At 51.1% G+C, this 27,364-nt stretch overlaps 1 protein-coding gene across 3 annotated transcripts in view; it reads left to right on the top strand.

Moving 5' to 3' along the window:
• Nucleotides 1-27,364, top strand: part of CACNA1D (calcium voltage-gated channel subunit alpha1 D) — a 316,448-nt gene that overhangs the window by 256,482 nt on the left and 32,602 nt on the right. For 2 of the 3 annotated variants that reach the window (XM_068557862.1, XM_068557863.1), the window contains 10 exons: nucleotides 912-1,113; nucleotides 3,186-3,344; nucleotides 4,661-4,771; nucleotides 13,003-13,086; nucleotides 20,511-20,555; nucleotides 20,966-21,094; nucleotides 23,687-23,752; nucleotides 25,438-25,529; nucleotides 26,420-26,579; nucleotides 27,149-27,276. In XM_068557862.1, coding sequence (XP_068413963.1) covers nucleotides 912-1,113; nucleotides 3,186-3,344; nucleotides 4,661-4,771; nucleotides 13,003-13,086; nucleotides 20,511-20,555; nucleotides 20,966-21,094; nucleotides 23,687-23,752; nucleotides 25,438-25,529; nucleotides 26,420-26,579; nucleotides 27,149-27,276 — 1,176 coding nt within the window. The remainder of the gene's footprint in view (nucleotides 1-911; nucleotides 1,114-3,185; nucleotides 3,345-4,660; nucleotides 4,772-13,002; nucleotides 13,087-20,510; nucleotides 20,556-20,965; nucleotides 21,095-23,686; nucleotides 23,753-25,437; nucleotides 25,530-26,419; nucleotides 26,580-27,148; nucleotides 27,277-27,364) is intronic. The other variant, XM_068557864.1, reaches the window with a different exon arrangement.

Below are 27,364 nucleotides of genomic sequence, written 5' to 3'. Positions count from 1 at the left end.
AGGGTGGTCAGGCTGGCCGGACTCTCTGGATGTGTGGGGTGTCTGCGATGTAGAAGGACAGTTGGGTGGGGCTTGTTCATTGGTGGATTGGTCCTGCGAGAAGAGGAGCATGGAGAGAGAGCCTGCACTCTACAGAGGCACGAGCTGTCATCTCAGGTTTTACACACTGCACTTCAGGAAATCTGGGTGGCAGCTGCCACCAGGGATGGCAGGGAAATGAACAGACTTGGGGCTTGGGGCTCAGGGGAGGTGGACTCAACTCCTGCTCTGCCCCCAGGACTGTGACCTTGGCACTTAGATCCCTCTCTGAGCTTCCGTAAGACAGGGACGACAGTACGTCCGCCTTTCCAGATGGACGTGAAAGCACCTAGCACGGTGCATGCCTCGGGCGGGTGCCTGGAAGGGCTGAATCTGCATCAGAATGAGCGCACGTTGAATTGGAGGCTGTTGCAGTAGTTGCCCCTCTTTCTGCTCAGAGTTCTGCCGGGCACATACTTAATTTTAGTGCCTGTTTCAGTTTGGGGAACCTCTCGTAGTGCTTTGGAAATGCCCTGGCCGCTCGCTCGTTGTCTTGCGTTTACAGCTTTTATTGCCACCCGTGTCTTCCATGTGATGTCCTTCCTCTCTTCTGTCTGTGACTAGAAAGGAGCATTATTGGATATTTGTAAAATCCTTTCCAGTCTTCAAAGCAGTCAGTCAACAAATATCCCAGGTGTTCCCTCCGCCAGGTGCCGGGCTGATGGGCCCAATGCTCAAGAGCCTTCCTGAGGGACCTCCACGTGTCCTGGGGCCTTGGGGTGGGCTCCCAGTGAGGGGTCCAGCCGTCAGTGCCCGCAGAGGCGGTCAGAAGCCAGCGGGGCTGGGCTGCTGGCCGAGCGGCGCTGGTGCTCACTGGATCCTCTGCTCTCCAGGTTGCTGTACAAAGCCATTGACTCAAACGGAGAGAACGTCGGCCCCATCTACAACTACCGCGTGGAGATCTCCATCTTCTTCATCATCTACATCATCATCGTAGCGTTCTTCATGATGAACATCTTTGTGGGCTTCGTCATCGTCACGTTTCAGGAGCAGGGGGAGAAAGAGTATAAGAACTGTGAGCTGGACAAAAATCAGGTTAAAGTCACACACTGTTTGGGCTTCTGTCCCTTGAGCCAAAGAGGACTGATTTCTCTTTTGACGGCTTCCCACGTGTACAGAGAAGGGTGCCCACCTGCTCTCTGTCCCTGGGGCTTGGGCCCTGCTCACAGCACACTCTCAGCCATTGTGGGTCATCAGTGTGGAGAGTTAGTTTCTCAGATGCAGATTAGGCTGTAATTTTGAAATTTACCCCCAGACATGTGAGTGAGAAGTCAGGATACCTAGGCCACCTTCTGTGGTCATGACCCACTAGTGACAGCTCAGAGTCACGTAGGATGGTGTGGCCTGGGGCCAGAAGGCACCCAGTGACACTCGCACAGTCCCTCCCAAGGGATAGCCTTTTATCTCCCCAACCTCGGGACTATTGACGTTTGAGGCTGGATAATTCTTTGTTATGCTTGCTGTGCGTGGTTGAGAAGCCTCCCTGGCCTCTACCCACTAGATTCCAGTAGCACCTTCTGCCCCCCACCCTCATTCCCGCTCCATTTTTGGTGACAACCAAAAACATCTCCAGACATTGTCAAATGTGCCCTGGTTGAGAACCATTGACTTAGGAGGAAGTACCCTATCACACCACCGGGAAAGTCGCTAACTTTAAACTTGGGACTAAGATTGCACTGGCATCACTCTCTTGATCTAGCACGTTGTTTTAACCAGTCTGTTAGGTGCAGGGGCCTTTGGCTCTGATCGTGTGCTGATGCGAGGGAGCCGGGAGGCCTGTCTGGTCCTGTTCTACCTGCACCTGCTCTGTGACTGTGGGTGTGCCTCCACCTCCTGTCTGGGCTGTCTCCCTTCTCTCTAAATTGAGGGCATTAAGGAGTTACTTTTAAAGGTCTTTTTCAGCCCTAAAAGATAGTCTGTGAGATCGAGATTCTGTTCTGGGAGTTTCCCCCAGGCCCTCTATCAGTAGCCATCTCTGTTTGATGATTACATAGAGAGCAAGAATCATCTGCCAGCCTGGGCTTCCTGGCGGGAAGTCGCCGTGCATGGTGAGGCCGTCTGTCTCAGGCTGCAGCATCTCCACTGGGGGAAACACGAGGACAGCTTGGTTTATAGGAAGACGTTGCTGTGAGTTGTCAGGGCGTCCCTGCAGATTTTATCAGTGACAGTCTGAGGGAGGCCTGGCCCAGCTCTTCACCCCTCCCAACCCCCGCCAAGGAAGAAGAGTGTCAGGGCAAGACCTAGGCAGAACCAGAGCTGAAACTAGGTCACCACGAGGTCCAGGATAGGCTCCAGTTGGGGGTCCCAAGAGTCAGCATGTGAGGTCACAGCAGGGCCAGGTCCTGGACAGAGAGAGCCTGTGGTCGGTCTGGGCCTAGGAGCAAGTAGGGTATGATGCTGAAATGGCTTTCGGGGCTGGAGGCTCCCTCCGGGCTTGCTGCAAAGGGTGGACCGGTCTCGGCCCCAGCATCAGTGGGCGGGGCAGTGCTCTGGCCATCATCATGGACCACGTCCTGGGGGTTCTAAGATGAACACGACAAGCTCCTGAGCCTCTAAAGCTCTCAGACAGACACACAGCTCACTCACCGCTAGTCACTTAGGGTTAACACGCTCGTTCTGGCTTCTGGTAGGCGTCTTGTGTGGGTCCATCCTGGAGCAGCCATGGGACCTCCAATCTCAGGGATTCAGCCCAGCCCCTCTGGTTCTTGAGAATTTCCTTGCCTCTCGTTACTTGGCTTCCTTCCCTGGGCAGGAGAACTACGGATGTACTCCACCAGCATCAAGGAAGGGCAGGGATAAGACGTGGGTCAAGGCTTTGCATCTCTGCTTAATGCACCGCAGGACCTCAGTCTTTTAATAAGTGAAATGGAAGCAAACTGGGTGCTCTGCTTACCCTCAAAGGCTGCTGTGAGGACCAGATGAGGTGATGGATCTGGGGGCCCTTTGTCAGTGATGCTGAGTGGTACCTGTGCGGGTTGTGCTGGCGGTTTCCCCTCGTTCTCACTCCCTCCCAGTAGGTGTGCACCAGCTTTTCAGGGCAGACGAGAACTGTGTCCTTCCTCCATAGACGTGCTCAAGATCCCCGTTGCTCTTTTCTGCCGTTGCAGCGTCAGTGTGTTGAATACGCCTTGAAAGCACGTCCCTTGCGGAGATACATCCCCAAAAACCCCTACCAGTACAAGTTCTGGTACGTGGTGAACTCCTCGCCTTTCGAATACATGATGTTTGTCCTCATCATGCTCAACACACTCTGCTTGGCCATGCAGGTAAACATGGAGACAGCCGCGTGGATCACGTCTGGGCCTTCGGTGCAGCCCCATGCCCCAAATTCTGAGGGTGGAATGCCGCCCCCTCACAGGAGGAAGGGTTTGATTATCTGATGAGTGTGGGCTGTAGTTTGGCCAGACTCCCATTCTGGCTAACAGTTGCCATGGCAGGAGTTTACAATCACTCTTCTGCGTAAGAGACTGTACAGCGTGAGCATAAGTGACATTTCTGTGGAGCCCTAGCATGGCTTGCAGGCCTGTAAACCTTTACTGTGGGCTTCTGTGGCCAGGGAGTGGTTGTGGACTAAAAGCTCTGTCTGTGTGGAAATGAACAGGCAGGGTCTTCAATCCTGACTTGACTCCTTAGCAGCTGGGTGACCCGGGGAAAGTTATTTAAATCCCCCGAGCCTGGCTTTGTCAATTGGTAAAGTGGGAAACAAAGTTTATGCTGGGTAATTTGTGTCAGGCACTTTGCTCTGGGCCTGTCACAGAGTGTTATTCCTGTCCTCAAGTCACTCTCAGCGTGGCATTGGGGAGTCTTCTGGTCCGTGGAGTACTGAGTTTGACCTGCCTGACAGCGACTCTTTGCTCACTCTGGGAGCAAGGAATGCAGCTCACTTCAATTGGCCACGTTGGATTACACGGCGGTATTGATAGTGAGCATTTCCAGCACTTGCGTTGTCTAGTGGATATTGCACTAGGACAAGAGTGGCCAAGGTCTAGATTCAGTTTCCCACTGGCTCTAAGAACTTGAGCAAATCAAACCAACTCCCAGTGCTGTCTGGAAGATGAGTGTAAAGACAGCCAAGGGTACGTTTTCTGGCCCTTTCCTTAAATATAAGAATTCCTTATGAATGAGGACCCTCTGCTGATGTAGGGAAAAGCATGAGGGCAAGATAACAGTGCCTTTGATTGAATATAGGCCTAAATGGCATATAATATATCCTAACCGAATCCTACCTTCGTCCATAGACCTGTGGGTGTGTTCTGCATTGTGCCTGGGTCAAGGCCCTGAGTAGAAACCCTGCTGGGAGAAAGGGTGGATTCCCTTTATTCCGAGCAGAGGAAGTGGATGTCTTTCCCCTTCATCGTTCGGTCACCCTCATCTTGTCAGGGCCCCCTGCGCTTTGTGGGGGGCCAACCATGTGCCCTCGCAGCGTCAGTGGAATCACTGGGAGGGGGTGCTGGACCGGGGAGGTTGCCTGCCTGTCCACGTGGCAGGCGGATGGACACCTGCAGGGGTGGCGGGCTGGGGAGCCTCCTTTTGCGAGTCTGGAGTGGACCCCTGAGAACTGTGCCTCTGCTTCCATCCACAGCACTACGAGCAGTCCAAGATGTTTAATGACGCCATGGACATCCTGAACATGGTCTTCACCGGGGTGTTCACTGTCGAGATGGTTTTGAAAGTCATTGCGTTTAAACCTAAGGTGAGTTGCTGAACCCACTTGTCAAAGGCTGTAGCTGAATCACTCCAAAGAATCACCCACTTCCTGTTAGTCTTGTGTTATTGGATTATGCTGAATTGTTCTGGCTGTTAACTAGGTTATCACCTGAGAACGTTAAAATCTGATTAGGGCATCTGTGTACATATGGGAAAATAAATCTGCGAAAACGAAACCTCACAAAAACAATTCTGAGAAAAAGAAGAAGAGAGAATTAGGAATTTGCAGAATGGAGATTGTTTTGAAACCTGATTTTCTGTTTCTAGAAGAGTGTGTGTCAGACTGTCTCAGGGAAACTCGCCTCATTACTTGAGCATTGGAGACACTGTTCTCACGTAACCCATCAGAAATAATTCGGCCCTGATTTTACTTTTACATTTCCAGCATAAAGACTGGTTTTCTTTGTTCTTGGTCTACAGCATCTTTTTCCCCTTTTATGGAAAATTCTACCAGCTGCAGACCTCTCACAGCCATACCATCTTTCGTTTGTTTAATTTAGAAAAATTTCACTTGACTTTAAGACAAAACAAGACATGAGCATTTTAAACTGTGTTGGAGTGCTCGCGTATTGTGTCTCCTTTAGGACAGAGTGACTCCAGTCCACAGTTGTCAACGTCTGTAACATAAGAGACAGATAGTATAGTGTCGAAGAGCACGCACCATTCTGGGACCAGACTGGATTCAAATCCCCGAGCAAGTTGTTGATACTTCAATGCTCTGTGCCTCCATTTCCTCACCCATGAAATGAGGGCGCTAGTAGTCCTACTTCATAGGGCAGGTTGGAGGAGCAAGAATCACTCTGTGTGCCACGCTTACAAGAGTGCTCGACATGTAGCCCCATGCTGTAGACGTGTCAGGACTGTTACTATGACGACCACCATCCCCATCATCAAGTGGTGATGTTCCCTCATCCTAAAACCCTAGACGGAGGAGCAGATCCTGGCCGAGCTGTGAGACATTTGACCCTCAGTTTCTTTTCTAGCAAAGCCTCCACCCATCAGAGTTAGAGAATGAGTTCAGTGACCCCAGTGTCTGTTCATCAGGGTGTAAGGTATCTGACAACACTAATTTAAGTAAGACTCGGATTATGAAATGACGGTTTCACATACTCCATCCGTAAGTGGAATTCTAATTCAGAACTGTTCCTTTCTTTAATTTGAATTAATTCCTATGCAATCTTTATCAGATCTTTGTGGACCAAAAAGAAAGGACGCTTGTAAGTGATTGATCGGGGTGATTGCAGTGGGGTCAAACTTGGCATTTTTGCATGGCCAGATGCTAGTTACTGTGACTTGTCCATATCTCCACACATGCACATTCTTCCCCGCCCCCACCAAACTCTTCTGAATTTCCTTTGAGGTTTTTGGTTTGCTTCCCTTTCCCCTTTCCGTCTTTGATCAACATTTGTCTGGACTGATGGAAGGGTTGCAGAGTAAGGACTCCAAAAGCACGTGATCAAGGCAACATGGCACATATCTATGCAACATTTCCTAGATGCCCTCGCCGTGTCTTGCCCTGCCTGGTGATTAAGCTCTGAGAAGGCACATTTGCCCACGGCATGTGTGTGAGTCCGTGTGTGTCTGCGTGTGCAGTGTCAGCGGCTGTGTCCAGTGAACCACTGATACCAAACCTGGGAGGAGAGTTCAGTGGCGTGTGAACAGGCTGGTGAGGCCGAGGGGAAATGAGTAGCTAATTTATAATCAGTACTGATCGATCAGAGTTTTTAAATGAGTGATTTCCGCTAGAAATTGCGCCGCTTCGTAGTTTTCCTCCGCAAGGTGTTTTCGCAGCAGAAGACAACCTCAGATCACAAGTGAGAGAAATTTTAAAACAGCAATAGCAGCACCTCTACGCTTGAGGGGCACTGTCGCTGCATTTGCGAAGCAGGTGGCTTTGGTGTTGTGACGGTGTGTCTGGAGGAGCCGGAGAGAGTCATTTCACCAAGAAGCAAAGCTCTTCTTAAAACGCTTCCTGACTCTCCTATCTCCTCTTTGGTGTTAGCAAAGCAAGACCAGGCGGGTAGTCTTCCACAAAGAAGTCAGCGAGGCCCTCCTACCCATCAGAGGGGCAGTGGGGCTGAGGGGCCGTGGTGCAAAGGTGGCAGAGGGAAGCATCTCTGTGAGGAGATGGCCAGAGGGACAGAGGGCTGGGAACCTGGCCCATCAGCTTCATCTCAGAAAGTCTTTGTCTCTCCTGGGGAGCTTTGTCGCGGGGTCCTTTGGGGCTGTGTTCTCCACAGTGAGGGGCACATATTCTGGGAGAACTTGTCAGCATCTGTCAGGAGAGATAGGGTTGCAGCTGTTTTGTAATAGAAATACAGAGGGTGAAGTTAGAATCCTTCCTGGGAGGTGAGAAGGCATCATAGGAGGAAGGGTTCAAACAAGTGGGGGAACCTGACTCCTTTTATACTCAAGGGCCTGACTGGTAAAGGGGGCTTCTTGAGCGAGAGCACATTTAGAGGGATGTGGTCTGAGCTGGGAGCTTCCCTGGTGGGGAGGTGGGATCACTCCAGGGGAAAAGTTGTTTTGAGTGTGGGTTAGGCAAGCATGGAAGGTGGTGAGACGCCAAAGAGCCAAGGAATGAGGGCCGAGCAAGCAGGCTGCTCAGTGGGTTGTGTCGGCTCCCCAGGGAAGACCCACCCATCGGGCATCGACCTCGTGCACTTGGAGCGACTGAGCCGCCCTAGGGTTTTGAAAGGTGGGCCATGATGTAGATAAGAACCAAGTCCTGTTCCCCTGGCCTTCCCCTCCAGTACTCCCAAGGGGCAGCCGCTGGACTTCTCAAGTGAATTCTCTTGCTGCAAGGAGGGAGATTGAAGAAGAAGGGCTTTGTCCACAGTACTGACTCCCGTAGGTCTAAAGAGCACTTCTGATTTATCCGAGGTTCCTTCTTTGTGCTTCCAGAGGCCGCCCATCTGGTGTTTTGTCCAGTACCTGTTCAAGTACGTTACCTGCCTCCATGTGGGCTTTTCCTCAGGGAGCCACACTTTGTTCCCAAGTCTTAGACCTCGAAGCATTTTGATCTTGGTTCTACACTTGACCCTTGAACAACATGCAGGTTAATCTGAGTATTACTTGGAGCCGCCGCTCCCTATCCGAGGTTCCTCTGCACCCATTGACTCATCCAACCACGAACCACGTAGGGCTGTGGTATTCACTCTTGAAAAACATCCATGTGTATGTGGACACTCACAGTTCAAAGCCACGTTGTTCAAGCGTCAACTGTACCTTGAAAATGTCTAATTTACCTGTCCAGCCACTTGAGCTTGGAAAACGTTGAGAGTTACTGGGTTTGGGGAAAGAAGAAAGTGCTTTAGTGCTGTCCTCGTGCTTTTGTGCAGAGTGGGTGTGTCGTGGACACTGGGTCCCCTGGTCCCATATTCCTCCCAGGACAGCACTCCCTCCCCCAGGGTCCCTGGCAGGAATAAGACTGCTTAATCAGCCCCAGCAATTTTCCTGGAGCACATTCTGCACCTCCTGGGAAGAAACCCTGACACTATCTTTGCAGTTCTTCAGCGATCACATATATATATGTGTCACATAAATGTATCTCAGTGATTTATTTTAATGCCAAATAATGCTTGAGAGGACATGTTAACTCTCCTTAACTAGAACTTGATGTCAGACTCCTTCATGGGCTCAGCCTATCCCTTCAAGGCCAGGGCTTCCCGAGCTCCCTCCTGGTCCCCTTCTCCCCTGGTAAGATGCATCCACGCCCAGGGCCTCAGTGGCCAGCTCATCTCACCCCAGCCTCCGCTGCCCTCCTCCCTCTTGCATTCCTTGACTGCCGAACCATCTCCTGCCTCTGGCCTCAGCCCCCTCCCTTCATCTTCCACACACTCCCTTTGTAAACCGAAAGCTGACCATGCCACCTGTTGTATGAAAAAAAAAAAAAGGTAATTTCATAGTCGAATATTCTGCACCAAACACTAGCGCACTTACATTTCTGCCTCATTTCCGGCCACGCGCTCCCAGCCATTCCTCCTCTGCACCCCATCCCCACTGTTACCATGTGGGACCTTTCTGTGGCACGTGCTTCTGTGTCTGGAAGCCCTTTTTCCACCTTGTTATCTTTTAAGGCCTGTCTGGAATGTGGGCTCCTCCGTCACAGTGTCCCCCCAGCCCAGCCAGGTTCAGCTCTCCCCTTCACATGTGCTTCTGTTAGATGCTCACTGTGCGTTGTCAACATCAATACCCGCCATGTCTCCCTCTCCATTAGCTGATGAGCAGCTGCTCAGGGCTGGGTTGTGTTTGTCTCCCGCGACGCCTGCTACATGCTGGTTACTCCGTGGGAAGTGGTGGAAGGAAGAAAGGAACGGATGGACGAGCCTCTTGCCATCAGGCACTACCGGCTTTTCTATCACCGGAGATGTGGGCAGAGCAGAGTGGCCAAATGTGAATGTATTTTTCTTTAAGCCTCCACTTGACCTTTGGAAAGGCTTATGCTGGTTAGAAAGCTGTCAATTACAGTTTCTACTCAAAGTTGGCACCGTGGGTCATCCCTTGGGTCGAATGCTTCCCAGACAGTCCCTGGCAGAAATTGGTAAGTGATCCGGCTGCCTCAGTAAACCCCAAAAGGCCGGGCAGCGAAACGATCCTGGACTTGGGCTGCTTCTCTTGTTTCCGTTGCATGGACCTTGCCACGCACCGTGTGCCAAGCCCATGCTCTATCCTGGCTGGGGGTCCAGCTCTCCTTCCAGGAGCCTATAGTCTAGCTGGAGATGATGTTAATGGACAATCAAGATAGAGTTCTTAGAAACAAGGGAGCTTCCTGGCCCTAAGCCCACGTTAGTCTGGGTTATGATTTTAAATTCCCGGAGTCAGAAGTGTTTCCGAGTAATAAATGTTATTGCGTGTGGCTGACTTGCTTGATCCTTTCAAATGGGTGAGGCTGGACAAAAAATAATAAGGGCCAACTGTGGCCAGACTGGTAGGGACTGCTGTCACTTGTGACTGGCTGAGAGGAGAGAGCATGCAGGTGGGCACTGTGCTAGAAGCCCTGACCTTCTGGTCACCCAGACACTGCGGCGGCTTTGATGGGAAAGGGGTGGGGCTGAGTCATACTCACTTGACAGTGATTTTTTTACCTAGGAGGCTACTAAACAGGGAAACAGGATGTGGGAAGAAGGGGGCGGGGCTGGCATTTTCTGCTTCCCCGGGACCCCTAGCAAGCCATCTGGCCAGAGCCTGTGATTCCAGCCACCTGCAGCAACTCAAGCCTTCTGTCGCCTAGATGAGGGTGTCAGTCCAGGAACCCTCTAGAATTTGGGCACAACTCTGTGAGTGCAGTGGACCCTCCAGAGAGGGTGTTGATGAGATTACCAAAGAGTTCCAGGACCCCAAACATCAAGCCCCTGTCGTGTTGATTTAAAGTGACTTTATACATCACAGTGGGCCAGGATGGGCCAGTTGGAGAATAGTTTGCAGGCTGATAGGAATGATCCAAAGGTGAATACTGATCATTCTGGAGAGACAGAGACACAGAGACATACAGAGAGAGAGGAGCTATTCAGGAATAAAGTCTCAAGTAGGTAAGAGGGGCATTCAGTGCCCTGAATGGCGGTGGGCTTGGCCTCCGGTAAAGGATGTACTGTAGCAAGAGGGGGGCAGGGCCCGTGGTGTGGGACAGGACAGGAGGGACAGTGGGTCTTCACTGCTCTCTGTGCCCTAGAGCCCCAGTTGTTACTGATGACCACGCGTTTCTAAGGCATCAGTTCCTCTCTAGGGGAGAGGGAAAGGCTCACCATGCTCTCTGCAGTTCTGGGTTGCTGTTAAATCCATGAAGAAAAGGACAGGCTCTGCACCTCAGAGTGTGCTCTGTGGCCAGGCCGCCAGTCAGCCCACTGTGTGTTACCATTCGCAGTGATGCAAATAATTTAAGAGCAAACCCTGTGTTCTCACAACCCGGGTACAGCGGCGGCACTCAGCGCACCATGTGATCCAGCTGACTTTCTGGTTTGGCGTTGTCCTCGGGGAGGGAAGCAGGATGTGCCTTAATGTCCCGGCACAGGCTCTGGGTCTCCTTTCTGACCAGCACAGCCGGCTTCCTGAGGGGCACCAGTCCTGTCCTCACCGTGGCCCGCCTCTCCTGTTTTGCCAGCCAAGAGTCCCGCATCTTGAGAAGAGAAGCTGTAAGGAACAAGACGTTGTCTTTGTTAAGCAGACGCTCCCATTAGACGTTTATCACAGATCATCAGAGCTGGTGCAGGCGAGCTTTTGTTTACTTGTTAGAGGGCTGACAGGAGGGTCTGGGAGGGTGGCAGTCAGTCCGTGAGGGTAAGTAACTATGAGAGAGGTGCTGGGATTGTGGGAGAGGAGGAGAGAGGAGATGGCAGGGGAGGGGGCGGGGTCGGGGTCGGGGTCAGGAGTCATGGCAGTTGGTTGGGAAAATCTTACATTATTTAAGATGAAATTTTAAAAAAATCTCAAACCCTAAGTCAGCGTTACAGGTCCCCCATAAATGCACCTGGGGTGATTAACAGTGATTAGAACAAACATCCCTCCTCCGGTTGTTAGAACAGCCAGCGTGCCCACATTCTCCATAGCGTCATAAAAGGCTGGGGCTCTGCAGTGGCTTCCTCTGGGCCTGCACTTGATCACCAATTCATGGGACCTGACACTTCAAAGTACCTTCTGTTCCGGTGTTCTTGATCCAGCACTAAGTGTACCCCGTTGTAAGCACACTGGGCCCCTTTTTATATGCTTCAGACCTGAATTTTTATTTCCACAACACGTCCTGACTTGTTGAAAAGATGCAGTTGATTTGCAGACAGTCGTTGACCTTGCAACCAGAAGCCTCCGTGCACTGCTCTCCCCACCACCCCCTCCGATTGAGGGCTTCTTGGAGGGTGTCAGGAGACAACAGGCAGTAATTTAGCACCTACTGTGCTGAGCCCAGAAGAGGATGCAAAATGTGTGCCGTGTATGTACAGATTTGTAAGTCACAGTCGTAGGGATGTTGTACCTTCCACAAGATCCAAGGACCTGAAATAACAAGAATAGGGCAGAGCTGCATGACCAGGAGGGTGCAAGTTGGTGGAAGGAGGAGGCTTGCCGCGTGCCAAGCGCTATCCGGGCTCGCGGCTCTGGGCTGGGTGGTGGGATTAGTGGAGGAGGGGGCAGAGCAGGCAGCACAGTCCTCATCCTCAGAGGGTTTTCCATGGGGTGGACCTGCGGGCAGAGGCCCCAGATTCAGTGATCAAGACCTGAGAGACATTCGGAGTCCCCAGGATGGGAGGTATACGTCAGGAGGATCTGAAAACGTGCCATCAGGGCGTTGGCATTTGAGCTGAGTGTGAAGGAGGAAGTGGACGTGGGCAGGTAGAGTTGGGGTGGGGAGGCCGGGATCGCAGAGGCCTCAGGAGGTGGGCAAGAACCCTGGTGTTGGTTTGAGGGATGGAAAGGAGTCCGCTCAGCCTGGAGGATGCAGAGGGAGGGGAGGGAAGCCAGAGCTGGAGAGGAAGAAGGAGCCTGTCAGGACATAGGCGCTGCTCTGGGGGACAGTGGGAGCGCTGAGCGCCCCTTCCCCTGTGAGACCTTCTGTGCACTGATCCCGCAGCCCCACAAGCCACACCTCTGCCTTAGACGGCATGCATCGCTGGCCTGTCTCCCTGTAAGCCTTCATGTCCCTTTAGACTGAGAGCTCTGTGAGGACATCCTGCCGTGGGGCACACCCTTTGCAGTACTTGGACTGTCGAGGTGGGGCAGGGATACTGGTTTATTTCAAGGGCACAGCAGTGAGAATGTGTGAAACGCCGGTCATAGTGGTCTTGACGTGGAAGAAGAGAAGGAGGTGATTGGGGACCCCATGCGAGGAGTAGGAGGGCCTTCTCCTCCCTCAGCTAGTAAGGGGTTGGGGTTGTGACCTTGCGTGCCAGGGCAGGGTCGCCAAGTGCCTCGCTCTGTCCTGCAGGTATGTGTGTGGTGTGTGTGTGTGTGGTGTGTGTGTGTGTGGTGTGTGTGTGTGTCTGTGTCTGTGGTGTGTGTGTGTGTGTGTGTGTGTGTGTTGGCCCATGCACCCGTGGCCTCTCTCACACATGCAGGTGCCCCTGCCCCATGTCCCTCTGCACTGGTGGACGGTATGGTCACTTCCCTTTGGCCCTCCCACACCCCCTGGTTGCCGTGGTTGCTGCGGGGCCCGGGTGTGTCCCCACGTGGTCGGCGTGGCTTCTCCTTCCTACGTGCTCATAAACGTCTGCCCCCGCCCGCTCTGTCCAGGGGTACTTTAGTGATGCCTGGAACACGTTTGACTCCCTCATCGTAATCGGCAGCATTGTAGACGTGGCGCTCAGCGAAGCCGACGTGAGTATGTGCCCGCCCGGGGCCACCTCCCATCCTGTCTCTGTCTGCACACCCGCCCGGCCCTGCACTGCATCACCTGGACAAGTCACAGAGCCCAGTCGTACTTGATCGAAAACCAGGAGTTTTCTAATGAGAGCTGCAGAAAAGAGGCCTTTTAGCGTAGAGCTTGATCCCCAGGCCTTTAGACACACATCGCCTTTTGGAGGACTGACTGTTTTGCAGAGTTAAGCCGAGTCAGCGGTAGGCAGGGCAAGATAGGCGTCTCTAACTGTTTTTATCTGCTGTGTCAGAAGCAATACCCGAAGTGACGTACCTATAACATGTTTGTTTTAGGGTGATTTTTCAAGTAGCCAGGTGGCTTGATGCTAGAATGTTCCCCTTTTATAACACTGTCCTTTTCTTCTTTTTTTCCTGTTGTGCTTCCTCTCTTCTGTGGCTTCTGAATGCTTGCTCTAACAGCACTATTTCACTGATGCATGGAACACTTTTGATGCCTTAATTGTTGTTGGTAGCGTCGTTGATATTGCTATAACTGAAGTGAATGTAAGTAGCAAATTTTGTGTCCTATAACCTCGTTAAGTCTAACACGGAGGAGACCAGAAACCCTCCCCACGGACCTCTGTACACTTTAGAAATTCAAGCACACATTTGCTTCAAAAGACTAAGAACATTTTGTCATCTTTCCTCCCTCCCCCGCCCGGCCCCCCATCCCCTTCCCCTGAATGAGAGTGGGGAAGTAAATGTAGAATTGCCATTTTGGAAGGAAAACATTATTTTTAAAATTAAAATGTTAAGGGCTAGGAGTTAATTGTGTGGGTATGTGAACATTATCGCTCAGTAGCTGGGTGACCTTGGCAGGGCCCCTGGCTGCTTCGTGCCTCAGTTTTTTGAGCTGGAAAGCAGAGCTCATAACGTGTGCCCTGGTACCCACTGTGGGTCTGTGAAGGCACAGGAGGGAAACCCCACAGCCGTGCCCTGAGCACGTGGCCACCGCTGCGGGTGTCCTCACCTGTACCCTGTGTCTGCTGAGCCCTACTGGTGACACTGGGGAACATGCCTATCCTAGCTCCCCAAATAGTGACGCAGATTGAAGGCTGCCCTGGGCCAGGGGAAGGAGGGCCTCGTGTGTATTAGGAGAGGGTGTCAGCGCTCCTTTGTTGCACCCAGTTGAATCCTTTGTTGAGGAGCAGCGTGGTAGGTGGGGTGACCACCCTGCCCAACCTTTAGGAAGCATCCTGAGAACCTTCCTCAAAATTCAGAGGCTGCAGAGAGGGGAGCACCGCCTGCCACTGGCCCCTCTCAGATCTGACCCATGCCCAGACCGGGAGGGCCTGATGCGGGCAGAACTGGCCCTGCCCACCTGGTCCGTCCCCAGTTCATCAGCAGGCCTCCGTGGGTGCCCAGGTTGTGTGGAGCCCTTCGCGGGGACAGGTGGAGCATGGGGTGGGCTGCCGTGCTGTGCTGGCTTCCTGCTCCATGGTGCCAACCTGGCCCTCCTCCCCACATGCCTGGCTGGGAAGGGGTTGCCACGCTCTGCCTGGCTGACACCTGCGGGCTCATATGGTCCATCCTGGTGCCCAGACAGCCTGTACCAAATAACAATGATGAGATCTCTGTATGCCACCACTTTGGGGGCCAGGCTGACTGTGGAGTGTAGAGTAGCAGGACAGTGGTAGCCTGGACCTGGGCCTCAGTTCCCTCGTGAACCACTGGGATGAATGATGTCTGCCCTCCCTGCTTCATAGGTATGTTGCAATGATAAAATGATAGGCATATTTGTGAAAATACTTGCTTAAGCTCCCAAAGTGTTAGGGAGATACAATGGTATTTTAAGTATAGATTTTCCTTGTAATAATAAGCGAAATGAACTGTAAGACATTACCATGTCCATGAGGGTGTGAGTTAAGCCTCATGACACTCAAATTCATGCCAAGACCAGGTACTGAAATGGTATTTTACTAGACTTAGGTACATAGATCTGCCAACATCCTTAAGCCCAGACTTATGTAAATTCCACGTTATGTGAAATATTCCACAAGTCAGGTATAAAATTACCATTCATAATGTGTGAATTATGCTTGGTTATAAAATAATCTGATGCTAATGGGAGAACATAGGGCCCTCCCTGGGCTGCCAGGGGCTCTCTCCTGAGTTTATGACCAGACATCTGCCTGCTTAATCATCTCACCACATAAAGCACTTACAGCCTCCATCAAAGTACACTTACGTGAACATTCTGGAACCAGACCCTTATGTAAGTCAGAGGTGGTCTATAATGGAAGTGAAAATATCATAAGTGACAATTTGAGCAGGTCTCCCTGGAGCGCTCCGTGCTTCACGTGGTGTGCAGGTGGTGGGGTCCATGCTTAGTTTCTGGGCACCAGGATGTGGCCAGGGTTTGTTCACCAAGCGGACAGCCCAGCTCTCTAATGCCTGACCCCCCCGAGCTGGTGCACCGCCGACAATACGCGCGGCTTCCTGGCTGCCTCGCCGCGTGCTGGGGCTGAGCCCACTGTGCCTTCCCTCTGGTTCAGCCCTGCCCAGCAGTGTCTCAGACATGTCCGCCTTCACCTTCCATCAGTCAGGAAAGCCACAGGTCTATAAAAGCCCACACGAAATTTTTTAGTTAGCATTTGACTTTGGGGTTTCTGTGTAATACAGGATTTCACTGGCATTCAGTCAGACTCAAATATCCTACCAGTCAACATCCTCGTACTGTTTTTCAGTACGTGACCTTTCCCCTGGTCAGATGGAGCCTGAGACCAAACCTTCCTGAGCCGGGAGCAACGCGAGTTCAAGGCCCTGGCCCAGTAGAAGACCACCTTAGGGGACCTCAGCATTTCTGTGCTGGCCTCAGTGAAGAGGGGATGCTCAAGGCCACCTTCTGATTTATTCAGTCCTTCATCACATCTTTATTGGGCATCTACGACCCTCAGGCCACGGCACAAAGACAGGAGAGACTGGATGTCCTTAACCTCTGGTGACATAACTCTCTGAGTGTAGCCGGTGGTTCCTCTACACACACACACCCCCCCCCCCATGCCGAGTTCCCCGGGAAGCAGCACACATCATTTCCCTTGGTGGCCCTGTCCCCCGCACTCCTGACTCAGCTGAGCATGAATACTCTTGGTCCATTGTTGGCTGTTTTTAGCTGCCATAAGTCATCATTTTTTGCAATGTTTAACTTGCTGTGCTGTCTCTCCCAACCTCTGTTGCTCTTTCTTTTCTGTTGCCTAATTGATTTTCATGTTGGTTTTGTTTTTAGAAAATTGTAGCGGCAAGTATATATAAACATATATACGGTGAAGTCGTTGTTAAAGCAAAAGCACTCGAAAGACTGTATACTTGTCTTTGGCTTCCCCACCTTTGGTTTTCGCTGAGTTTCACAGGAGTGCTGTGGGTCGTGGTCATCTAAATTGTTTGCTGTGCCCTATTTTGTTGTCTCCAGCCTGGGGCCTGAGCTGGGGCCATCTTGGTCAGTCACGCTTGGCTCTGTGACATGGCAGCATAGTCTTCAAGAATGAACGATGTGGCCTGGAAATGAGAAATCGAGCTTGCGTTTGTATTCTTTGTGAAAACATTTTGGATGGCCCTCTCTGTTGTCCTGCTTGCATGCTCACCCGGCCCTCTCCATCCTGCCTCCCCCTCCCATGACCCCTACCCTGCCACGGTCATGGTTTGATAGCTCTCGTGGACTTGTCTTCATCACAGTTGGTCATAATGTCATCAAGCTGCTAAAATGTCAGATGAGGACTGACAGGCTCAGTTTTGCTCCTTCTTCGATGCCTGTTTGTTCCTTTAATGGAGAAATGATCCAGCATTATATTCTCCCTAACCTGGGAAATGGCTGTTGCTGACATTTAGTCTTTCCGATTATCATTATTGGCGGGGAGGCAAAACACTTGTTTAGAAGCAATGTCTGCATTGTTATTACTTAAGAGCATGCACAGAGTCAGTAGGGAGGTCACTCCCAGGGACCTAAGAATTGTCCCTGACTTGTGTACCCGGGGTGGACCAGGTGGCCCGCAGCTACACTCAGCCTCTTGTTCTAAATCCATGGTCAGGTTGTTCAGCCCTCCATGCTGTATGCTAACCCTTTTCTAGGGACCAGGTCTCTGGTTTCTGGAGACAAACTCAGCAATCCCAAATACAGAAGCCTTCCATCCCAGAGGTGTTACATACCAGGTCAGAAGTAGTCAGAGAGAGGCTCCCCAACAAGAACTCTCCAGGATGCCTCAGGGTAACTGGTTTGCTTCCTGTCTGAATTGGAAAACTGCATCCTTTCAGCTTTTCTAGGAAAAGATGGGAATTAATGCATAAATGCAGACTGATCCCTTTGCACTTGGGAAACTCAGGGCTCATTTGCCTTCTGTAGTTGCAGGGGGTTGGCCCAGAGCCTACATTGCAAAAGCCTGCTTGGGAGCCCTGTGGGAAGGAGCTTTCCAGACTCTGGCACATAGTTTGGCTTCCTAAGGCTGAGGGTCCATTTCCCTGTAGGGTTTCCAGATGAAGACTGTGGCATCTCGGGAAGGAGTTAACGAGGTCATCTAGTCCAGGCCCTGGGATGACACTGGAATTCCATCTATTGAAACATCATTCATTCGGCCCCTAGTGCTGTTGTTGGAAAACTCCCTGGGGAGTGAGACCTTCCCTAGTCTCACAGCCTCTGGGGGGGGGGGTCCTGCGGTTGATCCCAGGAGTGGCAGCTGGCTCCTGGTCCATTTCCAGCCTTCACCAGCTCCCTGTGTACCTGAGCCTCCTCCACCCTTTGTAAGGAAGATGGGGATGGCAGCTGCTCTCTTTGCATCCATCTGAGTACTGAAACCTCATCAACTCCAGAAGAACACATTGCTTAGCTGTAACAGCCTGCATGGGCTTTTCTGGTGGTCGCATTCTGTGTGGCCCCTCCAGACCTAAAGGGAATGAGCTGGTAGGGGTGACCAGCTGAAGACATGGCCCAGCTTTACCCTGGCCTTGGGCTGCTGCTCTCGGCTCTGGCTGTATGTTGGAACCACCTGGGAAAGCCTGGGGCCACCCCAGATCAGTTAAATAAGAAGCTTTGGGGTGAGAGCCAGGCATCAGAGTTGTTAAAGATCCCCAAGCAGTTCCAGTTGGTAGCCCAGGGTGAGAGCTGGCCTGCCCTTTTCATCAGGCTGGCGTTTGTAGTTTAGGCAAAGCCATCCTCAGGGTCCCTCCATTTGTAAGATATTTTGGCAACTTGCACTTTCCCCCAGTGCTACCAGTGACACTCTCCCCTGCCCAGTCCTCCCTGCCCAGTGAGGCACGTGGGGGGATGTCACAGGCTGCACTGGGGGTGCACGCAGCCTGGTGTGCCATTTGCTCTGTCCTTCCTTTCTTGCATGTTGTGCTGCCTTGTCCCTCCACAAATGCTGTCTTTTCCTCTTCTTTGTTTTTTTTGAGCAAAAGACTACCCATGGTTTCAAGTTCATAGGCCAAGATTTGTCATACTTCAAAGATAGCAGTTGAAAAAGAGATGTGCCCTTCAAAAGTCAGTTTGGCTGCTAACTTTCTCATGTCATAAGGGGAGTGTAAAAGGTCTGTCAGACTTGGCGTGGGCTAGGGAGGGGCCAGCAGAAGAGGCTTGGGCCAGGTCATGGCCAGAAAGAGTGTCTTCCGTGACCACCCGGCCTCCTTATTCTCTTGTAAGTCCAACACACAAGTTATGGACATTGCAGAAATACACTATAGAGTGTTCTGTCTTATGCACACTCTGGTCCCCTTGAGCATAGGCAAGTGCACACACACACACACACACACACACACACACAGACACCCCCTCACACTCCAGCTGTATGGGTGAGACTGGAGCCTGCTGCACACAGCCCTTAGGGAGTTGGTGTGGGCAAGCATGAGAACTTGGGAAAACGAATTCCTTCATTTGCTAAAGTCATGGGTTAAAAACCATCATCCGTCCTTTTAAGGAGATGTGATCCCTTTTGAGATGAGATGATAGAAGGAATGTAAAAAGAGTGACCAGGCTTTGACCAACCCCTTGCAGAGGTCACATTCCGAGCATCCCAGGCGAAGCAGGGACTCCTTTTTAACCCCATCAGTTAGTCCTGGCTTAGTAATCTCGTTGAATTTCAGTTGTGATTTGATGTGCCCAAACTCCTTCTATTTTATGAATTTTATAGAGGTTTAGGTTTGATCTCAGGAGGCAGCCATTGACGAGAGTGAGACTCCAGGGCGGAGTGTTTCCTTTCCCTGTGTCTCCCGGGAGGAGAACCCATCAGATTAGGGTGTGCATCCGTGCGTGCACACACATCCCTTAGCTGTACAGGCCCACCGTGCAGAGAGGCTCCCTAGAGCCCTGAAGAGCACCCAGCAGTTCTGGGCCCCCAGTCAGAAGAGCCTCCTTCCTTTGTTGCCTTCTGGGTCGACCAGCTGCTTCAGCAGAGGTGACCCCACTGAAGGGGAAAAAAAAAAGGCCATCATTTCCTGACTCTTGTTCAGCCTTTACTGTTTAATTTAAAGGTGCCTCCTGATATTTGTGAGTTGGCTTACAACCTCTTTGCATTCTCATAAACACTTACTGAACCTCTAATAACTGCCAGACACCATGCTGGGCACCGAGTGGAGTGAGGCAAGGTCCCTGCCCCCTGGGGGCTCACAGACTGAGTGGGGAAGCCGGTGACCACAGGGCGACAAGGGCTGGGATTCTGCACCCTGGGGCCCAAGTGACAGGAGCCCAGCCAGACCTCGGGTGAGACAGCACTGCGGAAGCTCAGGGAATGATGGTGCTAAGCTGCTTCTTCCCAAGAGTCACCCAGAGCTGAGCCTTCTTGGTGGGGCAGCGAAGGCTTCTGGAGGGAAACCAGCCCCTCTCCCGCTTGCCCTGACTCAGCCTGCCCAGCTCCTCGGCAGCCCCGCCAGTGAGGGCCCATCGGACGCCCGCCGCCCGGCTGTGCGGCCCCAGGAGTAGAGTGGGGCGGGGGAGGTGTGTGGGCCGCAGGCAGCTGCCGCTCTGCCCTGTTTGGTAGTCGTCCTGTTCCTCGGGGATAGGAATGGGCTGCCTCGGAGCAGTTAGCTGCTCAGACCCACAACCCTGACACAAAAAAGAGGACCAGTCTTCCCACGAGAAGCAGAATCCCACTCTGCATTTCTGTGCTTGGGGACAACTGAGGCCTTGCAGCGTTGTCTTTTACTGGATGTCTTTCAGTCTTGAAACATCATGTCCTGGGGTGTGAATTAGAAAGTGGTCGTGTCTGAGCCTGCATCAGTGGCTGCCTACCCACAAGTCCAGTTGCAAGCAGTTCCTGTGGCATTTCCTCAGGGAGGGAGCAGATGTGTTATCCTCAGACATGAACCACAGATTTTTTTTTAAAAAAAGGGGGGGACACCCTCCTGAACCCTTGCTTCCTTCCCAGTTCATTAATACATTTTCAATCTTTGATTTCTTAAAGCCAACTGAAAGTGAAAATGTCCCTGTCCCAACTGCTACACCTGGGGTAAGATCAGTGACTAGTCTCCAGGGGCTGGGCCTTTTCCTTGAGTCTATTTGGCCATGTCGAGTTCTCCGCTAGTTGTTCTGTATTCTCCATGATTGTCCTTCCAGAACAGTGTCTGCAGTGGTTTGCATTCATCACCAGTGTCCAGTACTCTTGACCAGCCCAGTGTCCTCTTAACACACTAGACCACGTGGACATGCATGTGCTGTGTGGACACAGGGTTTCCCAAGCCCTGTGTTGTTAGCATGTAACTTTCCCTTTCATATCATGCTTTTTAAGGTGAAAAGGCCCTAGAAACACATCTTTAATTCTTACCTCTGCCACCTCTGTTTGCATCTGTTGCTGTTTTTCTGAAAGTGTTGCATGTTCTACTTTCCATTGGGTTTGACCTCTCCATGATAACCCTTCAGAACTCTGAAGAGAGCAATAGAATCTCCATCACCTTTTTCCGTCTTTTCCGAGTGATGCGATTGGTGAAGCTTCTCAGCAGGGGGGAAGGCATCCGGACACTGCTGTGGACTTTTATTAAGTCCTTCCAGGTAAGAGCCATGCCAAGGGCTTCTTTGTCTTCAAAGAGCATATGTAAGTCAGTGCTTGTCCCCTGCTGTGGAGGATCCAGACTCCCTTCTGCAGGACCACTGTGACCACCTAGGTCCAGAGAGGACCTGGAATGCTGAGGAGACGGGCCCAGCATTGCTTGGATAAATCAAATAGGATTACTTGCTTAAGGAAGCAGAAGAGAAAGCAGTAAGGCCTGCAGCTGAGAAATCTGCAGCATTTCTGAGATGGGTAGATATACGGGGCTCCCCGCACCTCAGTCCTCCCCAGGATGCCCGGGATGAATGCTGATGTCTGAGAGAGGGAGGGTCCCAGCCGACCCCTGGAAGCCTCATAAGGCTGCGGCAGTCCTGTCCGTTGGCTAATCTAGATACAAATCAGAGACTACTTGGCCTTGGCCAGCACACCATCCTCCGTCCTGGGTTATCCAGTGCCTGGGAAGGTTACAGAGTGAAGGGCACCTAGGTATAAGCCAGGTCCCCCTTGTCATCTATGGCTTTCCAGCCTGGTGCAGGCTGGTTCTTGGCTGTTCCAAACAGAACCCAGCTTCTCCTGTACCTTCCAGCATCCCACCCTAGATGTTCTGGTCTTCTGGACTTACTCCATTGGGGAGGGGGGCACAGATTCTTATTAAGAGGTGCACCGCGTGGGGGAGTTTGTAGATGTGCACGAACTTTAGAAAATGAGTCACGGATCTTCATTTCTTTATCTTTTGACTTTTTAATTCAAAAGTAGTAAATGCTCAAAAAAAAAAAAAAAAAAAAAAGTAGTAAATGCTCACATTAACAAATTAAGTTATTCGAAGATACACAAAGAACAACCCCATCGGCTCTGAGGAAACTGGTGTTAATATCCCAGGAAACATTTTTCCACAGTGGGTAGAATTTTAACAGGTAAAGAGGAGAAGGGTTGGCATCTGGGGAAGGAGGTAGATCCAGAAACTCAAAGAAGGGAAATCGCAAGTCCTGTTGGGGAAAATGAGACTGTAGGGGGAGCCGGGATGCAGCTCTGAGAGAGGCAGGGCAGGTGGGGGGGCCTCGAGCAGGTGAGCCTCGGTCCTGGAAAGGGATTAAATCCTAGACGGTTGCTATTAATACAAAGTACCAACATTTGTGAATGAACCGCTATAAAAATAGAATGATTCAGGCAATAATGTCATTCTTACATTAAACTTTGTTTTAAAAGTTGTGGTCACTATAAGATGAATTCATGTCACAGAGACATGACCATACATGACCATTCATGTCCATAAAAATTGAGAAACTATGCCAACAGAATTCTTAAACATTTGCTCATCTAGGGAGAAAACGCATACTGGTATGGCAAGGACAGCCTGAAACTAACCCTGTGGGACCCTGTTAACCAGTCCAGTTGTCAGGATGGTGCTACTGCACTGGGCCAAGCTGGCAGTCACAGATCCAGAGCTGGCACAAGTCGGAAGGCTTTTTAGCCACTGGGTTTCTGATGACCTTTCTCAGATAGGAGAGCAAGTGGAGGCTTTATGCATGTGAGCTTGGCCTTAAGTTTAACAATCTGGGCACTCCCTGGAGGCGTGCCAAGCACACAGAAATCTTCTGTCACTTGAGATGAGGGAGACAAGCAGTTGAGGAGCCTTGGATTAAAAGACCAGTGGTGGGCCTCCCTGGTGGCGCAGTGGTTGAGAATCCACCTGCCATTGCAGGGGATGCGGGTTCGAGTCCTGATCCAGGAAGACCCTGCATGCCATGGAGCAACTAGGCCCTTGCACCACAGCTGCTGTGCATGCGTTCTAGAGCCACTGAGGCCCGCGCACTTAGAGCCTGTGCACCGCAACGAAGAGGAGCCCCCACTAGCCGCAACTAGAGAAAGCCCGCTCGCAGCAACGAAGACCCAACGCAGCCAAAAATGAATAAATTAAAAAAAAAAAAAAAAAGACAAGGGGTCTGACCCGACACATGTGCTTATATTTGATGTTCCTAAGGAGAGCCCAGGCTTGGTGACCACACAGCTAGCTCCTTTTCTTCCCTGGCCCAGCCCCCAGCTCCGCGGTTCTTTCGGAAAGAGTGCATTTTAAGAAAGGTGTCTTGCTTTCTACAGCCACAGCCAGAAAGTGGTTCTTCCCCTCTGACCCAGTAATTCCACTCCTAAGGCTTCACCCTAAGGAAGTACTTAAGCAGATGCAAGGTGATTTTGCATAAAGATGTTCCTTTGCAAAAGAGCCCCTTGCCCCCACCTCAAACACGCCCACAAAAGAAAGCGGAAGCTATCTAATTGTCTAGCATGTTGGAATTGTTTCATCAGTTACAGTAGTTTCTGAGAGCGACACTGTTTAGGATTAGGACGCACTGTTAACAACTGTGGAAAGCACGTCGTGCCTGCAGCTTCGTAACCCGAGGTGCGCGTGGGCTGCCGTCCTCAGGGCTGAAGCCGTGCTGCTGGGCTGGGGTTTAAAAAGCTCTTCCTCACTATTGATGTCCTTTCAATGTAACATGGAAAAGAATAGAGCGTGTGCCCCACGCGGGCCTTCAGTCTGCCCCCAAGCCATCCGGGGGCACAGGATGCGCGCGCTGAGCCAAGCGCTGCTTCTCTTCCAGGCGCTTCCGTATGTCGCCCTTCTCATCGCCATGCTGTTCTTCATCTACGCGGTTATCGGCATGCAGGTACGCCCCAGCACCTCTCCCCCGGGTCTCCTTTGCTACGTCGCCCCAGATCTGTGGCAGGCTGTACCTTGGCCAGGTCGACTGGAAAGACAGGTCATGATTTTTCAGCCAGATGCCTTGGCTGCTAAAGAGCTATAAAGATGAAAAAGACGTAGCCCTGCAGGAGAGAGCCTGTGCCAGCGAGAGCCGGGCTCAGAAGGGCAGGGGGAGGTTGGAATATGTCAGAGGAAGCTGGGTTTAGGGCACTCCCCACCCCAAGTCTGGGTCTGAGGGGAGCCAACTGATTGAGAAAACCCATCGTTGATTGTAGCAACAGCAAATGCTGCACTGAAAAAAGCCATAGTTGTCCTATTTTCTACATCAAAGTTGCTAAGAAGATACTGAGTGATACAAAAGTCTGTTTATCATCCGAAAGTATTACAAACTATTTCTAGCTGCTGGGGCTGAAGTGGAACCATTATCTTGCCTCAGAAGCGCCCCTCTAAAAAGAAGCGTGAAACCAGGCTGTTCTGTGGCCTGGTCCTGGCGGAGGGGCTGTGGGATGCTCCCCAGCTCCTCCTGAGGTGGGGAAGGGGGGATAGGAGCTTCCCTAACAGCGGAGCCCTAACACAGAGTGGGTGGGGAGGGGGCAGAGCCTGCTGGAGGAGAGGGAGGTGGAGGGGCCTGTGGCCCTGGACCTCCCCAGGGTCCCTCTGCCACGCTCTCTGCTGGTTCAGGTGCAGCCTTTCAGGTAAGGGAGGGCTGTGAGTGAAAAAGAGGTGAAGCATTCCCACAGCAGAGAAATGGTGGTACGTGCTTTTTTATTCTGAAGGCAGAGAAGCATTTGCAAGTGACTAGGACTTTTACCAGGGGGTTTGAACGAAGAGGCAGTGTGCTTGAGCCCCTGTAATTTAGTAGCTTGTGACGCCATGGGCCCCACAGGGTCTTTTCTGCCATAACGTCCTCATATAAAACTTAACTGGTCGCAGAGAACTGGAAACCGCATCTCGCACACCACCCCCGTGTTCACTCAAGAGTCTTTGTCGGCCATCAGGATCTTCGAAAATGTCAGTCTGCTTCTGTAATCCCCACAAGTGAAGAATTTACTGACTTCTCCTGGCCCTTAAGGCAAAGCCCACCCTCCTTCCCATGGCCCACCGGCCCCCCATGCTTGTCTGCAGCCTGGTCTTCGGGCTGTTCGTCACACTCACGTTCTTTTCATTTCCTGGAGCGCCCGGGCCATGTCGCCTCTGCTCCTTTGCAGGTCGTGCTCCCTCTGCCTGGAGCATTCTTCACCCTCCTTGTCACCTGACTGGCTTCTCCTTCCCCTTCAGTTCTGGGCCTTAACCTCTCTCTCCCTGGAGGCCTTCCCTGACCCCAGCCCCCAGCCTCAGGGATCCTGTGAGCCTATTCTGTGCTTCCCCGTTGGGCTGGACCAGCCCAGCTCCCATCTGGAGAGGCTGCCTGTCTGGTTACTTTTTGCATCCCTTCCGCAGGGTAGGAACTCTTTGAGCTGAGAATGTGCCCAGCGGTTAGCACAGAGCCCAGCATATCTTAGTGGGATGAATAAAGTGCCAGGCACTCTGGGTATTGACCAAACTTGAGTTCTAAATTCACATATGGAGGGGTTTTTTTTTTTTTTCTTTTTTTTTTTTTTCGGTATGACAAAATCTTTTCTTTTTTCCCTTAATAATTTCTCTCTCTAGATGTTTGGGAAAGTTGCCATGAGAGATAACAACCAGATCAACAGGAACAACAATTTCCAGACCTTTCCCCAGGCTGTGCTGCTGCTTTTCAGGTGAGTGAGTCCAGCCTGGAGCAAGTCTCTCTGGTCCTGGGCTCCAGAGCAGCAGAGGACCCGGGTTCTTAAAGCAGTTGGTCATGGTGGCCTTTTGTATTTGTTGGTTTTGTACTATTAAACAGACACGGTAGCATTTTAGTCACAGAGGAATTTTGCAGGCTTTTGGTCATTCCCATTGTGATTGGCTTAAGGTTTTCCTCTTGGGAGTGAGTAGGTCTACTGAGCCGCCGAGAAGGTATGGGGTATATGCTTACACATGGGCGCGTGTGCTTAAACAACCAGAAAAATGAAAATTTAGCAGGAATGTAGAGGCCTTTTGCACAGTCAGTGGGGAGCATCCTGAGATGTGCAACTTCAAACTTTATGGGATTGTTTTTAACTCCATTTAATAGCTTTGTAAACAAAGCGCCTTAAAGTGAGAGAACTTTCTAGAAACCATACAAGCAAGTCCTAATGACTGGAGAGCAAGTTCTTTGTAAGTTAGATAGTTTCCAGTTCTTTGCTTTCAACAGAATGAATGGGGATCTAATCCAGTTGTCAGATGTTAGGTCATTAAAAATAATAATCGTTTAAAAATCGTAGCATAAGCGTTTAAAGGAGAGAAGACAACAAAACAAACATCCCTTTATACAAAAAGAATTGATGTGCTTGTATCAAGTGACTGATATAAATCAAAGGGAGTTGCAACAGGGCCTCCCTTAATGATACGTAAGTTGCATTTGAAAATAAGTAGGAATTTCGGTGCAGGAATTTTCACTAAATCCAACTGGCTTTCCCCCCAAAGTACTTAGGTTTTGGTCTAATTAAAAAACAATTTTTTTTCTTAAAATTTCTTAAAGATCTAAGCCTCAAATGCCTTCTTCGTTTCTTTGCTTAATCTAAAAAAGGTGTGCGACGGGGGAGGCCTGGCAGGAAATCATGCTGGCCTGCCTCCCGGGAAAGCTCTGTGACCCCGAGTCCGATTACAACCCCGGGGAGGAGTACACCTGTGGGAGCAACTTTGCCATTGTTTATTTCATCAGTTTTTACATGCTCTGCGCATTTCTGGTAAGTGATCAGAATAGCCACCCCACCACCAATGGACACATATTCATGTAGCATTTGGGATTCAGACCAATGACGTTGCCCCGTCAAATAGCTGTGGGGTATTTTATGCTGATGAGCAGCCTAGACTCCACTGGGCCGTCGAGGTTTTGCTGAGCAAGGCCTGTGTTACTAGCAGCTTTGGTGTGAGCAGGGGTTGGGTGCTCGCTAACAGGCTTCACCACCCCAGCTTCTTAGGGCTGCTGGTTCCTTTATAAAAATCTCAAAGCCACTGCACATAGTAGCGACTTACGAGAGTGAGTTATTTGGTGGCAAATTATAACACTGCAGTGTGTTTCAAAAGGACAGACAGTACATTCCCCCCTGCCCTCCCCTGGGCCTATACCCAAGCCATTTTGGAAAGCTAGACGTCTGCCTTTTTCTTAAACGTTCTCCAGAATGAAAGATTTTCAGCCTCTCTAGGAGAAATGGGTCCAAATGTCTTGTGGCCCTTATAATTAGGAGGCACTCACTAGGGTTGAACCCAGCTCATCCCAGTACAGCTGAAACTCCCTCTCGATTGGCTTTTACAGATCATCAACCTGTTTGTGGCTGTCATCATGGACAATTTCGATTATCTGACCCGGGACTGGTCTATTCTGGGGCCTCACCATTTAGACGAATTCAAAAGAATATGGTCCGAATATGACCCCGAGGCAAAGTAGGTTGAAAAGAATTCCATCTGGCTTGTGTGGGCTGTTTCTGGATGTTGGGTGTGCTTTTCTGTGGAAGGTGGGATGGACCGAAAG

Source organism: Eschrichtius robustus, chromosome 12, assembly GCF_028021215.1.
Source record: "Eschrichtius robustus isolate mEscRob2 chromosome 12, mEscRob2.pri, whole genome shotgun sequence".
NCBI lineage: Eukaryota > Metazoa > Chordata > Mammalia > Artiodactyla > Eschrichtiidae > Eschrichtius > Eschrichtius robustus.
This window is presented reverse-complemented; position numbering and strand designations above follow the sequence as displayed.